General features: G+C 38.8%; 1 protein-coding gene across 1 annotated transcript; it reads left to right on the top strand.

Annotated features, from left to right (window-relative positions):
* Positions 1–7,855: 7,855 nt before the first annotated feature.
* On the top strand, positions 7,856–9,495 carry LOC105048652 (transcription factor bHLH94). The gene is made up of 3 exons (XM_010928040.4): positions 7,856–8,405; positions 8,780–9,205; positions 9,331–9,495. The coding sequence occupies exons 1-3, from the start codon at positions 7,959–7,961 to the stop codon at positions 9,424–9,426; spliced, it is 969 nt and encodes a 322-aa protein (XP_010926342.2). The 5' UTR covers positions 7,856–7,958; the 3' UTR covers positions 9,427–9,495.
* Positions 9,496–14,522: the final 5,027 nt, after the last annotated feature.

Here is a 14,522-nt window from a genome sequence, read left to right as displayed (position 1 = left end):
CTTTCTCTCTCTAGAATTTAACTTTCTCTCTATCTTCTCTCTCCATTTTCTCTCTCTAGATTTTCTTCCTATTTTCTCTCTCTAGACCTTTTATCTCTTTTTATGGATTTCGTCTCTCTAGGGTCATTCTCTCTCTGATTGCATCACAGACTCTAGAATAAACTTGAGATGAAAATATGATGATCTGAGACTGCTCCGAAATTCATGCAGTAGATTAGATCCTGATCCGATCCTTCTTCGAAATTGATAACATCGATCATGGTTAATCCATATTAAGTCACTCTGATATGACCTCTGATGATCTCAATCATGATTGTCACTTTTAAAGGATACGAAGATTCTCTCTCCACTTTCTCTCTCTACTTTCTCTCTCATGACCGACTTTCTCTCTCTAAAAAAAAAAAGATCTATGAATCCTGTATCGAGTCATGCCTTCATCTTTTAGAAGCTTATATTGACTCTAACAAGATCTGAAGTTGCTTTGATATCCGTACTGTATGTCAACCTCATCTGATCGTATCAAAGATCTTTCAAATTTATTAAAGAACCCTATTGATTGATCTTGACTTTAATTCGATCTGTGCTTCACGATTTCTTGATCAAGTCACTTGAATCTGACTCTCAGATAAAAGATCCTAAATTATCCTGGTATCTGAATGGTCCGACACATCCGGTCAACAGTCCTCTTTCCTTATAATTTAATCTTATTATATTTATGGAATAGAAATTGATGATGATTTGATATTTTAAATAGGAATAGCTGATTCTTTTAACGAAGTCTGAAGATCTAAGACGAACGAGGTAAGTAGATCCTATGCTCCTTATTTATTTTTAAATGATCATATTTTTATGCAAAGAATTGCTATTGATGAAATCATAATTTTTCATAAAATAATGATCGGCATATCTGATATGAAAAAGCATGTTTTATTATGAGCATTGATTTCATGAATATGCCTTATGAAAATGCATGATTATGAAACATGAATTTCATTATTTTTCCATCTATGTATATATATGCTTTAAGAAAAAGATATAATGATTTCAAAGGCTCTCAGATGGCTATGAATGAATCCCTTCGGGAAAGTCGACATCCGGAGCTAGCATCCACATGAAACATGGCCCTGCCAGCGGGTATAAAGTTGGCACATGAATTAAGAACTCTGTCGATTAAGAAACATGGTCCTGTCACGGGTATAATAGTGACCTTAGCACGAATATCTGTGAGCAATGTTTTGAAACATGACATGAATACATGATGAAAATGATTTACGATTCATGATTGTGAAATATACATGATTTATGCATGCATGATGGGTTTAAAACTTGTTTTGTTACATGCTCTATGAAATGCTTTATTTTGTATTATCTGTTATTTTCTAAATACTGTATTATCATGAAAAACCTATGCTTGATTCGATAAGGAAGTGCAAGTTCTACTTACTGGGCTAGTGTAGCTCATATTCTTTTTGTTTTCTTTTTGTTTGAACAGAGAAATAAGATTAGGATCGGCAAAAAAAAAGAATTCAAGCTTGAAGATCGGCATAGCAAGCTGAAAAATTTGACAACAGAAGTTTAATTTATTTTATAATCATGAATTTGTAGTTATTTATGAATGTTGAGATTCGGATTAGTACTTACTTTTGGATTTAGATGCTCTGAACCCATATTGGTTCGATTATTTGATGAATAAAAGAATTGAATCTTTTTATTTGACGGATTTTAGATGATTATGATGAATTGGCTTCGTGTTATCGTGGGTTCCATCCCTCGGTAGCATGGCCGTGTTATGTCCCGGATTTGGGATGTGATATTTTCTATCTAAACATTGTTTGAGAAATATTTATTCAAAAAAATATAGATTTTAAAAAAATATATATTCTCAAAAGAACAAACCTTAAAGGTTGTTAGCTAGATTCGTTAAGCCTAGCACACCATGGACCAATGCGACATTTGACGCTCTCATACTGGCATGAGCGTAGGAATCTGATGGATTCTCATTTCACCAACCACCATCTATATCAGCGATGTTTACACGTGAATGTCATCAAAAGAATTTTCCATTAAAGAAGGTACATATAGGAAGTCGATATCATCTATGTTATAGACTACGAGGGAATACTTGTGAGATAACCGAAGTTGAACTCATGTGCTACGATGTGCATCATGTTAACTTGTATTAATTGGAACCTATGCATCTTGGGTGAGCATTCTTTTTTCTTTTCTTTTTTTGCTAAGATAGTTGGCTCATGCTATTCCAGTATGAATATATCCAAAAAAAAAAAAAAAATCAGAAAATAAAATATCCGAAAATAAGATGTGAAGCCTGTCTACCGAAACGGTCAATGATCTAGGTGGCCACCCCATTTGCCTTATATTAGACGTGCCCCGCAAAGAAATAGATGCCTTCTCTCATCGGTCTCCAAATATCTTGCAATAAGAGGGTATTTATGCCTCTAGGTCTATTCGATCGTCATAGCAGAGTCATCCTCGACGAAGAAGATGTTGGCTCGCAAGACATGCAGCACATAGTTGACCATCTGCCCAAATATTTGGCAGGACATGTAGAGCTTCCTGATGCATTCAAGCTGGTCTCTGCGACCGTCATGATTAATACCGTGCGCATTCTTCATGAGGCCTAAGGATGAAAGGGAAATATACTTGCATACTTCGCAAAACTGCCTTGTTTTTCCAAGCCCTACGTAGACATGTCGAGCCCCAAAGACCTTAAAACGATGAACAGCCCTCAGTTCCTATCAAGTTGCGTCACAATGGGACAGGATTTGCAAAAATGTGGGCCTCATTTTGTCTTCCAATTGCAGCCAAGTTGGTAGCATGGAAAGCTGGCCACCGTCTGCGGCAAGGCAGCCAAGCCGCTGCAGGGTGCATGAGGGGGATTGGATGCATGCATCTGGTTTGGGATTCTTGTTTGGTTTCGTAAATGATTTGTGAAACCCAGAGCGTCTTATAGTTTTGTGCAAGTTGTCTTTTTCTCCAAAAAAAATTGTTGTGATTCCGGGAAATGGACAGGATCGAAAATAGACAGGCTACTCAACTTTAACTACTGATGAGTATCTTTCAGCTAGACATGATAATGACAAAACGTGGTAGCTCTTGTCCAGTCCTCAACTTCGGCCCACATGGAATGGTTCGCTGCATCAGAATTTGGGGAAGAGCACCACATATTATACCTTGCTTTTACCCTCTCTTTTTTTTTTTCCTTTTCTTCAATTCTAGATGGTTCATATTCTCTAGATAGGAGAGCAGGACTTTCCGGAACATGTAGTTCTTCGAGAGGATTTAAGGAGAGACCATAATGTGGATTCTTAATCTCTTGAAGCCAAATGAGCTGCTTTGTGGATGCATGTTTGTCTACAATTACTTTGATGTATGTTTGCTTAATGATTATAATAATGAGTACTTGAGATATAAGATGAGATTGTTAATGATCATTTTATGTTTGGGTGATGACATTGGATTACGAACGAGTTATGAAGAAACATCTTGAATTATGAAGTATTACCTCCATCAAATTGTTGGGAAAAGGTTTGATGATTATATATGTAAAATTATGCTAAAATGTTGTAAAGAAGTAGAGGCATATTTTAGCATTTACTTGATGGTTCTTATTAACTTCGCACAATAATTTCAGTCATTTTCACCAACATGAAATGAGTTAAGCTTCTACTAACCATCTCAAAAGATGTTTTGTATTCCCAGTTGGCAGCTTTAAGGGAAGAGGAGCAGAGTTCAACTCATTATGGTGGCATACCAATCATCATTTTCCAAAAATGTAGTAATACGTTTTCTTTGAAGTAGCAAATGAAGTCTTAATTAGCCAAGTTAATGCATCAGCCTTACATTAAAACGGAACCTTCAAATATGTTTCCTCAAATATTTGAAATGGAAAATTCTTCTCCTATTTTGATGAAATGGTTGCTATTAGTTAAAAAGATAATTCATTTGATCTTCTCTAAAATAAATAAATAAAATAATGGAAGCAAGTGACGTGTGATTGGACGCTTCCACCCCATTCATTGCATGGCGTAGTGGCAAGGGTAGCATTCTGGATCATTTGATTCTCACATATCATAAATTTTTTATCTTATCCCAAAATCCATGAAAATTTTTTGGGATATCATGCTGCAATTCTTGTTGATAGCAGAATCTCATAGCCCATTAAAATATAAGGAGGCCATGCCATCTAATACGGGTGCAACCTTCCGGGAAATTAACACTATATAAATTGCACCAACTTGTTTCTTGTCTCAGCACATGAACTAAAGAAAGTGACGTTAACCAACAGACACAAGTCCTACTTTAGCTAATATTAGTGCAAATTAAGACACTCCTGCAGGCCATTGCAGTCTGAGTCTTCGAACAACTTCGAACTTTACGCTAAGTCCTCCGTTGGGGCTTCATCAGCCTAAATAATGTTCCATGAATGCTCCTGAGATCTCATCGGAAACCTCCAATTATAGCGAATAATTCATCAGATAAGATGAGTTAGAGACTCAACATACTATTCCACTCCTCTCTCTCTCTCTCTCTCTCTGTGCATAATCAAAACCGTTATATTTTACATTAGACAAGCTTAAGGCCATAATCAAACCCTAAACCCTAAATCCCGAATTCTTCTAGGCTCCAATATTTTGCATGCCTAGGATACGATTAAGTCAATGACCCAACATGGGGGGCCAATAATAGTTTTATTTTTAGAGATCTTCGACATGAGAAGAAATGGAACAAATGCAATCTCTTACGTGCATAGGTCTCCAATAACCCCACAAAAGATATGGGTGTGGATTCATAATCTCCATCTGACCAAGCCTTGCCTGGAAGCACAGGCACAAAGACAAGTGGTGAAATTATTCTCATCTTCTCCCGGATGAGAGTGTGGACTAATCTAGTGGACCAGGAGGACCAACTAAATTGGCAGGTGTCCACACCATGTGGAAGATTGTCCTCCACATGTCACATCAACCAGTGACATCCATTGGATTGAGACCCAGCATGCGCGATTTCATGTGATCGACCGAGGATCTTACATCAAGACATTTAGTTGTTATCAAGGAATTATTAATGCAAACTATGCTGATCGATCGTATCAAGGAATAACTGGTGCCGCTGGCGCACCATAGGGGACCACCGACTCGGAGCAATGTAAAATGTCGTGTTGAACAGTAGCTTGATTGGGATTTTGTCTGGACTAGTTGATTAGGTATAACAAAAATTTGATATGAGTACTAAGTTGAGATTACAATATCTGTTCTCAAATCTTCTACTCTTCCCAAGTAGGCTCTGTAAGAGGAAAAGGACAGAGGAGGGAGCCACTTGCATAGCCCTTGCTAATTGTGGCTCAAATCTTCCATCAAGCCAATTAAATAAGGAGATTACTGTTGGATTGGGGCCAGTTGGCTTTTCCTTTACATGGAATGTACTTGTATATACCTCCAAAGATAATACCACCTTGCAAGCATTAATTCCAAGTGTATTAGCTCTGCAAAATGCTGCATTTTGTCTGGTGTCAGGTGGGTCTCTGAAAAACCAGTTTTGTGCCGTTGATTTCACTCGTTTCATGAATATTTCCAGGGAAAATGTTGACATAAGCAAGCTGTTGCCGTCTTGCGAATAATTTCCTTTCGAGGAAAATGACATGTCGGCCATGAAAAATTAAAGAAGCAATGCTTCATTTGACAAACTTTGTGAATGGTAGTTTACTTGGAAGAACACCTGAAAGGGACTTGGGAGAAATGCATACAATGGAATCAAGAAGCAAATTTACACAATTTTTTTTAGATAAACATTGTTATCCATCTTTCTGTACATAGCATAGTTCCCCAAACAGCTGTATAGCTGTAATATCAGGGGCTCATTTTCCCTGAAAAAAGAGAAGGGAAAAATAAAATTAAAAAAAAAAAAAAAGATTAAAAAAAAATCTAATAATGATTCATTATTATTAGTTATTGTTGCGGTCAATCCCCTCGTCGTCTGGTCGTCGGGAACGAGCACCTGCAAAAGAAAGTCCACACTGACCGGAGATGCCTCCAGCGGGGACCCTCCAACGGTCAAATCAGAGAGGAGACTAGGCAACAGTAGGGAGGAATCAGGGGACTCAGCGGTGGAGAGAGAGCGAGAGAGAGAGAAAAAAATCCCCCCCTTCAAGCTGCTGCCTTACTTCATTTTATAATAAGAGGTGGTATGGTCCCGCCGTTGGTGATGTAGACAACTGAAGAGTTGTCAAATCGCTGGGATTGTCATATCGTTGACAAGCTGACAGATCCTAAGAATTAATTCTCGTCCTCGGCGGGACAGTGCCCCAAGTCCCTGGCAGGACAACGCCCCCCGGCGGTTGCACGGCACGTCCTTGACAGGACTGCAGCCCATGCCGCTCGTTCGGCGTTTAGAAGGGCCTGTAGAGGTCGGACGTCGGTTGTCCAAACCGACAGGGAGTCGGCGATGCAAGATCGGCTTTTAAGTGATCTGAGACAGTGTCGACCTGTTAGGCCGACACGCCCCGATCGGACATCGTCGGTAGTTACCGTTAGCGTTGTCCGTCGTCAGTCGGGCAAAATCGATCGGTCCATCTTTGAGGATGGGTCGGCATCGGGATCCGTTGGTGAGTCGACGCTGGTGAGTCGGCATCAGGATTGATCGGTATATCCCAACAGTTATTTTCTCTAGTAATTCCTAGAAGATGCAGATAGGACTCTAAAATTTTGAGGTGAAGGTGGTATCATCCTTCTCTTTCTTTAATGCAAAAAGTGACCAATGAATACCACCACTCTGCTAAAATGGAAAATGATAGAGAAGAGCAAGGTATCAACTGTGAGCTAGAAGCAGACTCTCATATAATCCAAAAATTTGTTTACAAGGTCATAAAATAAAGAGATGATTTCTGGGGCATCAGTTAATTTACATGATATCAAATCCTTACTTTATTTCGTATGCATTCTTTTATCTGCTCTTGATCAACTCCACTCAGAATGCATCTAGTGTCTCCTTTAGAGATTGAATGCCCTTGCATTGCATGCTACACAATGGGTGAATTCACTATTGATGGAGGGAGTAGATTTATAAAGAAATAGTCGGCAAATGACTCAATTAGATCCTGTCCGGAGAAAATTAAAAAAAAAAAAAAAAGACATGGTTATATTATTTAAAAAATTAAAAAATTAAAAAAAAACATTAAAATCTCAAGAGAAGCCGCTGCACTGCACTTTGAAGGATCGACATGGACGGTTAAATTTTGCCCATCAGCTACAACATTCAATCATATAACTTGTCTAAAACTCTGACTTATGTGAGAGAATAACACTTGAACCATGCAGTAAAATGCCAACCATGTATGTGTAATGTTACAACCTAAATAACTAGTCCATATCCTGTTAACTTGGACTTCTAAAAGGACCAAAGTAACTTGGCCAACAAACCAAAAAAAGCCAACAAGACTACATGATTATACTCGAGAAATGTGGCGAGCACATTTGCATTGCAGTGCTCAGAGATCGAGGAAAAGAGTTCAGTCTTTATGGCAGATGATTGCATTTGGGGAAGAGAGGAGGACTGTCGTCTTAGCTCAAGCTCTGGTGTGGTGATCACATTGTTGCACTCACACTTCATCTCAAAGCCTGATCCTGTTTGCTTCCTTTACCCTTCTCAGCCTTTTTGATTTCTCCTTCCAAACGCCCTTTCACCATTTACTCTGTCTCTCTGGGTCTTGATGCCAAACCGCATTATTACCAAATCAAACAACAGACTCCGCCCTCCAAGGTCTTGTTTTTATATTATCATTGGTCTCCACCCTCCTAACGCAAGAAAACACATCCCTCTTTCCCCATCCCTTGTGCTCACGTGGCAAGTTTCTGTTGCTTTTGCTTCCCTGTGGCCTTTAAAAGGCCACCCTCTTTCCCTTCCCCCCAACGGAGAAAAGGTCAGTTGGGGTTCTGCGTTTGAGAATGGCATTAGAAGCTGTAGTTTTTCCACAAGACACCTTTGGTTATTATACTTGCAAGGAGTGGTATGCCATGGGAGGGGGAGCATGGGGCTACGACTTTGCGGGGGTTGGGGAGGAGGAGGAGGAGGAGAAGGGGGAGGTGTTAGAATGTGAGTCGGGTGGTAAGGGTGGTGGGAGTTGGGATCCCACTTGCTCTTCCTTGGTGCAAAACCTCAAGGAATGGGATGCAAATCCCTCGTTGCAGAAGGCTTGTGAGGGGACAGCATTGGAGGGGGAGGCAGCGGCGGCAGGGCGGAGGAAGAGACGGCGTGCGAAGAGCGTCAAGAACAAGGAGGAGGTGGAGAGCCAGAGGATGATCCACATTGCGGTGGAGCGGAACCGCCGGAAGCAAATGAACGAGTACCTCGCCGTGCTTCGGTCCCTCATGCCACCTTCCTATGTTCAAAGGGTTTGCCTCCTCTCCCTCCCCAGTTGCCCCATTTCTAGATAACTTTGTCAGAGTTGGACTAATGATACACTCCTAATAGGCTTGGTTATCATTTTTCTTCTTTTTTTTTTTTTCTCTTGAGAACATGATTATCATTGATTCACCCAATGATTTTTCTTACAAATCTTTTCCTTTGCATTTATATCATGTTAATATTTGTTTCTAATGCAACTCTAGTTTCAACAAAATATATTTACAGTAGTACTAGAGTATCTGATCCTATCAGAACTTGGCAATAACTTGGTATTAAGCTGAGAGTGGCACTGAAGTTACATTTTTCATTATTTCCTCTATTTGAAAAAAGAAGATTGTGATATGTGTACCTAAATGGACAGGGTGATCAAGCATCTATCATAGGGGGTGCAATAAACTATGTGAAGGAGCTCGAGCAGCTCCTCCAGTCCCTTGAGGTTCAGAAGAGGCTCAAGCAACGATCTGATGCAACCGAGCTCGCTCCTCCATTTGCCGGCTTCTTCACTTTCCCCCAATACTCATCATGCTCTTCTGGTAGCAGCCACAGCAGCAGCAGCAGCAGCAGCAGCAGCAGCATTGCTAACGAAGCAGCAGCTAAGAACCGCTCTGCCATGGCGGACATCGAGGTGACAATGGTGGAGAGCCATGCCAATCTTAAGGTGCTCTCCAGGCGGCGGCCAAATCAGCTGCTCAAGATGGTGGTGGGTTTGCAGAATACCGGCCTCACCACACTGCATCTCAATGTGACAACCGTCGATCAGCTGGTCCTGTACTCCTTGAGCCTCAAGGTATCATGGGGGTGCACATCCTTTCTGGTCCCCCTCTCCTCAAAGGCATTCCTAGTCCCCATTCTATATTGCTTTGTTTCTAATATGAACTTAGAATTTAAGAGTGATGTTCTTGTGATTGGCAGGTGGAAGATGATTGTCAATTCACTTCAGTGGATGAGATTGCAACTGCAGTGTATCAAATGCTAGGGAGGATCCAAGAGGAGGCTAATTTCAACTGAAAAAAAAAAAAAAAAAAAAAAATCACCTTCTCAGTGTAACCATATCATTTTGGGATCTAATCATCTGATTTGTTGAAATGGTTTGGGTGCAGATGTGTTACCATTTTCCTTGTCTTTGCTAAAGGACTCTCAGGACACCTAGAATTGGGTGAGGGAGTAACGTAGGTACCCTAAATATGCTCTGGTGAACTTTCAAACCTGTGACAGTGGCCTGAGAGTTGAGAGACGCATAATGTAGGAAATAAGATGTCACATTAACCTGGCTATAAGCAACCTTCTTTTCCCTAGCAGAACAATAAGCAACCTGTTGGAATACTGCTGATTAAAGAAGCATTTCTCATCTCTAGCTGCCTGAAATGCCACCTTAATTAGTTGCATAGACCTATCTACGTCTTCGGGTGCCGCAGACTTCAGAACCTTGTCAATTCTGGTGCTATTACTTTCAAACACTTTCTTAATTCTCGTAGCTCTAGTTATCGTAAAAGCCAGATTACCGATGTGTATTACAAAATTTGCCACAATCTACATATAAATGTCAATAATCTTAAGAAGATCAAAATGACACCATTCTCCAGTAAATAGCTAGGCTACCCATCTCTCAATCTACATTTGCAAGAGAGGGAGAGGTATATATATATCTATCAAAACAGAACCAGTACAACCAATACTTTGACTATACCTACTGGTCCTCGGATCAACTGCCATCATAAATTAAATAACATTAAGAAAAGAAAAACTACTTTGATGGTCAATATTGTCCCTAGAATGGAATATAGAGGCATAATTTCACTTATGCTAGAGGTGATTAATATATTTCTTAAGTAGGTTGTGACTACCTTACCAGCTTTAGAAACTTTATAAGCAATCAGGAAGTGAGGTTAGAAGGTTCCCTTTGAGAACAAAGAGCGGTGGCTCTAGTCATGAGGCAAATGATGGGAGTAAAGGTGTGTATAATGTAGGGAAAAATGTGGTTTCATTAGGACTGCAAGAGAATAGAACTGCCATGAATGGTTTCAGAGTAAAAACAACCTTTCTGCATGTAATGGTACCAAGTAACAATCAGAGCTGTGCAATATATGTTTACTACCAGAGAGTTAGAATGTGATATATGAAAAAGAAAAGATAAAGTAACATTCAAAACAGAGGGAAAAAAAAACTCGAAAAAAGTAACCAGTACAACTTCCCATGGTATTTTGTTGGTGAGCAGGGAATTTCTGATGTGGGTCTTTCTGCAATGGGTCTTAAGAACAATGATTAAAAGGCGAAAGGCCTAAAGAGAATCCCCATCATGTGATTTTATAAAGTAAGGAAGAGTACTCCAATAAATTGTTTGCCCTGTACTAATGTAAGACAGAAAGGAAGACAAGGAGAGGAATAAAGAAGGGATCACTAGGCCACAGTGATTTCATGACTGATTTGCCTTCAGATGGAAGTTACCGTGACCATGTAGGGCAAAAGGCCCTCATTTCAGAGACTCACGGGGCGTAACCAGTTGGTTTATTGTGATTCTGTTGGATAAAGCGGATTGGAAAGTAGGGAATATGGACAGCAGTGCTACCCAAGCCAGAACAGTTGCTTGTCAGCTGATGGATCAGACAAACCTAATCTATTTATTTCTTGAGGTAAGTTAAGAGCTTAACAAGAGCATTGCCACAAATCTAATTCCACTGTGTGCACGCCATGGTACAAACACACAACAATGTTTTCCTAGTAGGCAACTTTAGGATTGTTAACCATCTGACTGACTCTTATTAACATCAATGTAGTTCTCTAGGTTGAGTCGGCCGCTCAATCACTGATAATCAAGAGTCTTAGCGTTTTACTTTTGGATAGGCTCTTATCAACTTGAAATAAATCTTTAAGAACAAATATCCTAATTATTAAGTTATTCCTTTCTACCTAGTGGTCTCACAAGTTTCATCGTCGCTTCTTGCCTGAAAGTCCAACACATAGAGGATGAAATCACATTGACAGTCCAAAAACAATTGTAATTGTTTAATTCATAGGCGTTGCTATGGAGATGAGATGCGGTTAATGGAAGAGGAACTAGCGAGAAAAATTAGCATACATCCAGTATCACCGGGGTACTAAACAGGTGCTTGATTGGGCAAAGCATGAGTTCCTCTCAATCAGAGGAATATCAAAGTGTTGGCAGGAATATGATAGACAAGGCTCCCAAGAAATTTCTTGAAGATTTTCCTCCTAAGAACATAAAAGACCTTGGTTGTGGTACATACAGCTTAGACTAATTTACACATATATAATTCATATGCTGGGAAGGAAACCAGCAGAGACTAGGATTTCGCTGCACGGAAGTTTCAACTCAGCATTAAGACTCTAGAATATGATTTCTTAGTTGGTGGAATTTGAAGACTTTAAGATAAAATAAACTAATTTCTGATTATATAATCTTTCACTAGGAAGGTAATCAGTCAGCAGAGCCAAAGAACTTAGAGTGCTGAATTTCAACTCAATGTTAAGTTCCAGAACCCCAAGAATTCTTAGTGTCAGACGGTCCAAACTGCTTCCATTACCCTTCACTGGCAACTTGATAGAAGAATGCATGCAGCATTGATCGAGAGATGCCAATAAATGATATATCAAATGAATATTCAGAATCACACCACGGACCTGATGCATACTTGTGACATCAACTTAATTAGCCACTTGATCAGCCTCTGTAACCTGTGCCACTTCTCTTCTTACTAATGTTTCCAGTTATTAAAATATCACTAAAATGGCAGAATTTTTTATCCTAAGAGAACTTTCTAGTGCAGTGTGACAATCTGTTTGGGGTATTGATGATTATGCATTCTGGTAATGATTAAATTAAATCCAAGTTTTAGGTACATATTATTTTTCAAGACTGGGTTGACGATAATTGAGTTGAAATCTTGGAGACAGATAAGACCCACTGTAAAGTGAAATAAGGTGATAGCTTAGGTCCATCAGAAGAACATGATATGCAGTGTCTAAAATATGGTGTCGAGATTTCATGTTTCATATAAGCAAAAATCTCATGGTAACAAAATTTCAGAATACAAATGTTCATTTGAAGAAGATTACAATAAAAAGGAAATACTTTCTTAAATATGAGGGAAATATTCACAAGAAATCAAAAACTTTTTAGATCAGAGGAGCTTCATACTATCTGCTGATGGACAAGTAAAAAATGGCATCACAGTTTCTATGGACTGGTTCCTAGAGACTATATGTAGAATTCCATTGTGAACAATGTTCAATATAGGCATTAAGAAACTGCTATATATATTGATGGAAAGCAATGAACTTATCCAATGTTAATCCAGAGCAGTTAAACATGCTCTTAGGGCTGATAAATCTGGTGAAAGAATCTCAAACAGGCTATGGACAAGCACTCAATCTGCAAAGTTGATGGACCCCTATAACAAAACAAAACAATAGATATCGTTGATTAAATTCATGACTTCATGCATCCCCCTCTCCTGATAAAAACGAAGTTACTTGGAAAGGAAGGAAAGTTCAGCACAGGAGGAAACCAACAAAAGTTATAGGGGTCAGAAAGTCAAGCTTAATTGAGGATTTTGGCCATTATTGAACGTGTGAATGGATGCACCCATAAGTTAGTTAAAGAGCATCAGGGCCCATATTAAGGTGTGATACTTGATCAAGATAGCTGCAATGGCCAATGGCTTCAAATCCTAAGAATGACAAAGGCACAGTTTTTTCTCGAAGGTACTGTTTTTCTCTTCTCCTAGAAATGAGCCTCTTGCAGCTAACTTTGTGTCTAAATGATTTTAAAGACATTTATTTGTGATTTAATATTGATTTACCTACTAAGGCATCATATGAGCTAATCATACCCATTGAATGAATGAAAAAATAAATGTTAACAATGTTTAATAGCTTACTGAGACCAAGATCACCAAACAACTTATGTACTTTATATCATCGATACAAATGTAATGTCACCAGAAAATTACCATAATAAAGAGTACAATGGACATTCACCATCAACAAATACAAGCAAGATAGACGAAATGCTCTAGTTTTAAATTTAATCAATGGCTGCTGAATGAGAACATGATTATAAATGGCAGTGTATGCCAGGTCTACCAGAGTAACAAAATTAGAAGTCAAACCACATCATTTTTCTGAGACCTTCCAATTAAAAAGATATGATTTTGAAAAAGTTTGACCAGATTTGATTATAACACATTAGAGATGACTTGAATAAGATATATTATATGTTGACCCATGTTAATCTAGTTAGGATTTACAAAGAGCAAGTAGATGACTGATGGGGTGAGTTACGGGAGGTAATGAGTCCACTTGCGGAAGCATAGGGATGTGTGTTCCATTGAACCTGCATTAGGAGGATTCCACCCTGAGAAATACTTGATGCATTTTTCTCTGTTAGTGTAAGATCAAAATAGTTAATTTGTTCTCATTAGTTTTAAACTTGACTTTTCCTGAAGGCTAGAAAATCCAACCTAATATTGATGTCATTATTCTAAAACCTAGCAACACATTCGATGTGCTAAACTTCTTGTCAAGCAACAAGTGATAGACTACACATAATAGTAATAGTAGAACAATTTTCCCCAAGACCACATATCTACCCCATCAATGGTTATTTCACAAGAAGATAAATTGAAAGAACAAAACCTGGTGGATCTCTATCATCTACTATATGTGAAAAAGCACAGGCTCCAGAGTTGAAATTTGTCACAAAATGGTGAATGAGAACTTGCCTAACAAGTCACTATGTAACTTCCAAACAGTATAATTAGATGTTAAAGTACATCCTTTGCTGGGATCCCTCTAGTTATGATAGACATGAAAGAATCTGATTGTACACGATTTTTTTGAGAGAAAAATATCACTTGATTTTAAAACTGAATAAATATAATATCTTGATATGTCATTAATGGAGAAGGGTAAAAATATAAGAAAGAAATGCTATATTTGTGTGTAAATAGACAAAACCAGCTAGGTGGCACATGAATTAAGCATATTCTTGATCTTATGGGGGACCTGCACCCTTTGCTGGTGAAGCTCACAAGCAAGAGGAGAATGGGTGTGGTTCACAAAATGCTCAGGTTTATTTAACAGAA

Source organism: Elaeis guineensis, chromosome 7, assembly GCF_000442705.2.
Source record: "Elaeis guineensis isolate ETL-2024a chromosome 7, EG11, whole genome shotgun sequence".
In the NCBI taxonomy this organism is placed as follows: domain Eukaryota; kingdom Viridiplantae; phylum Streptophyta; class Magnoliopsida; order Arecales; family Arecaceae; genus Elaeis; species Elaeis guineensis.
The sequence above is the reverse complement of the archived record's forward strand: the minus strand, read 5'-3'. Positions and strand labels throughout refer to the sequence as shown.

Bases quoted from the DNA above. Each gene is read 5' to 3' on its own strand.
- LOC105048652 (XM_010928040.4), top strand. From the start codon at position 7,959: ATGGCATTAGAAGCTGTAGTTTTTCCACAAGACACCTTTGGTTATTAT. The intron at 8,406-8,779 runs GTTTGCCTCCTC...CTAAATGGACAG, and splicing joins CACCTTCCTATGTTCAAAGG to GGTGATCAAGCATCTATCAT. The intron at 9,206-9,330 runs GTATCATGGGGG...TGTGATTGGCAG, and splicing joins TGTACTCCTTGAGCCTCAAG to GTGGAAGATGATTGTCAATT.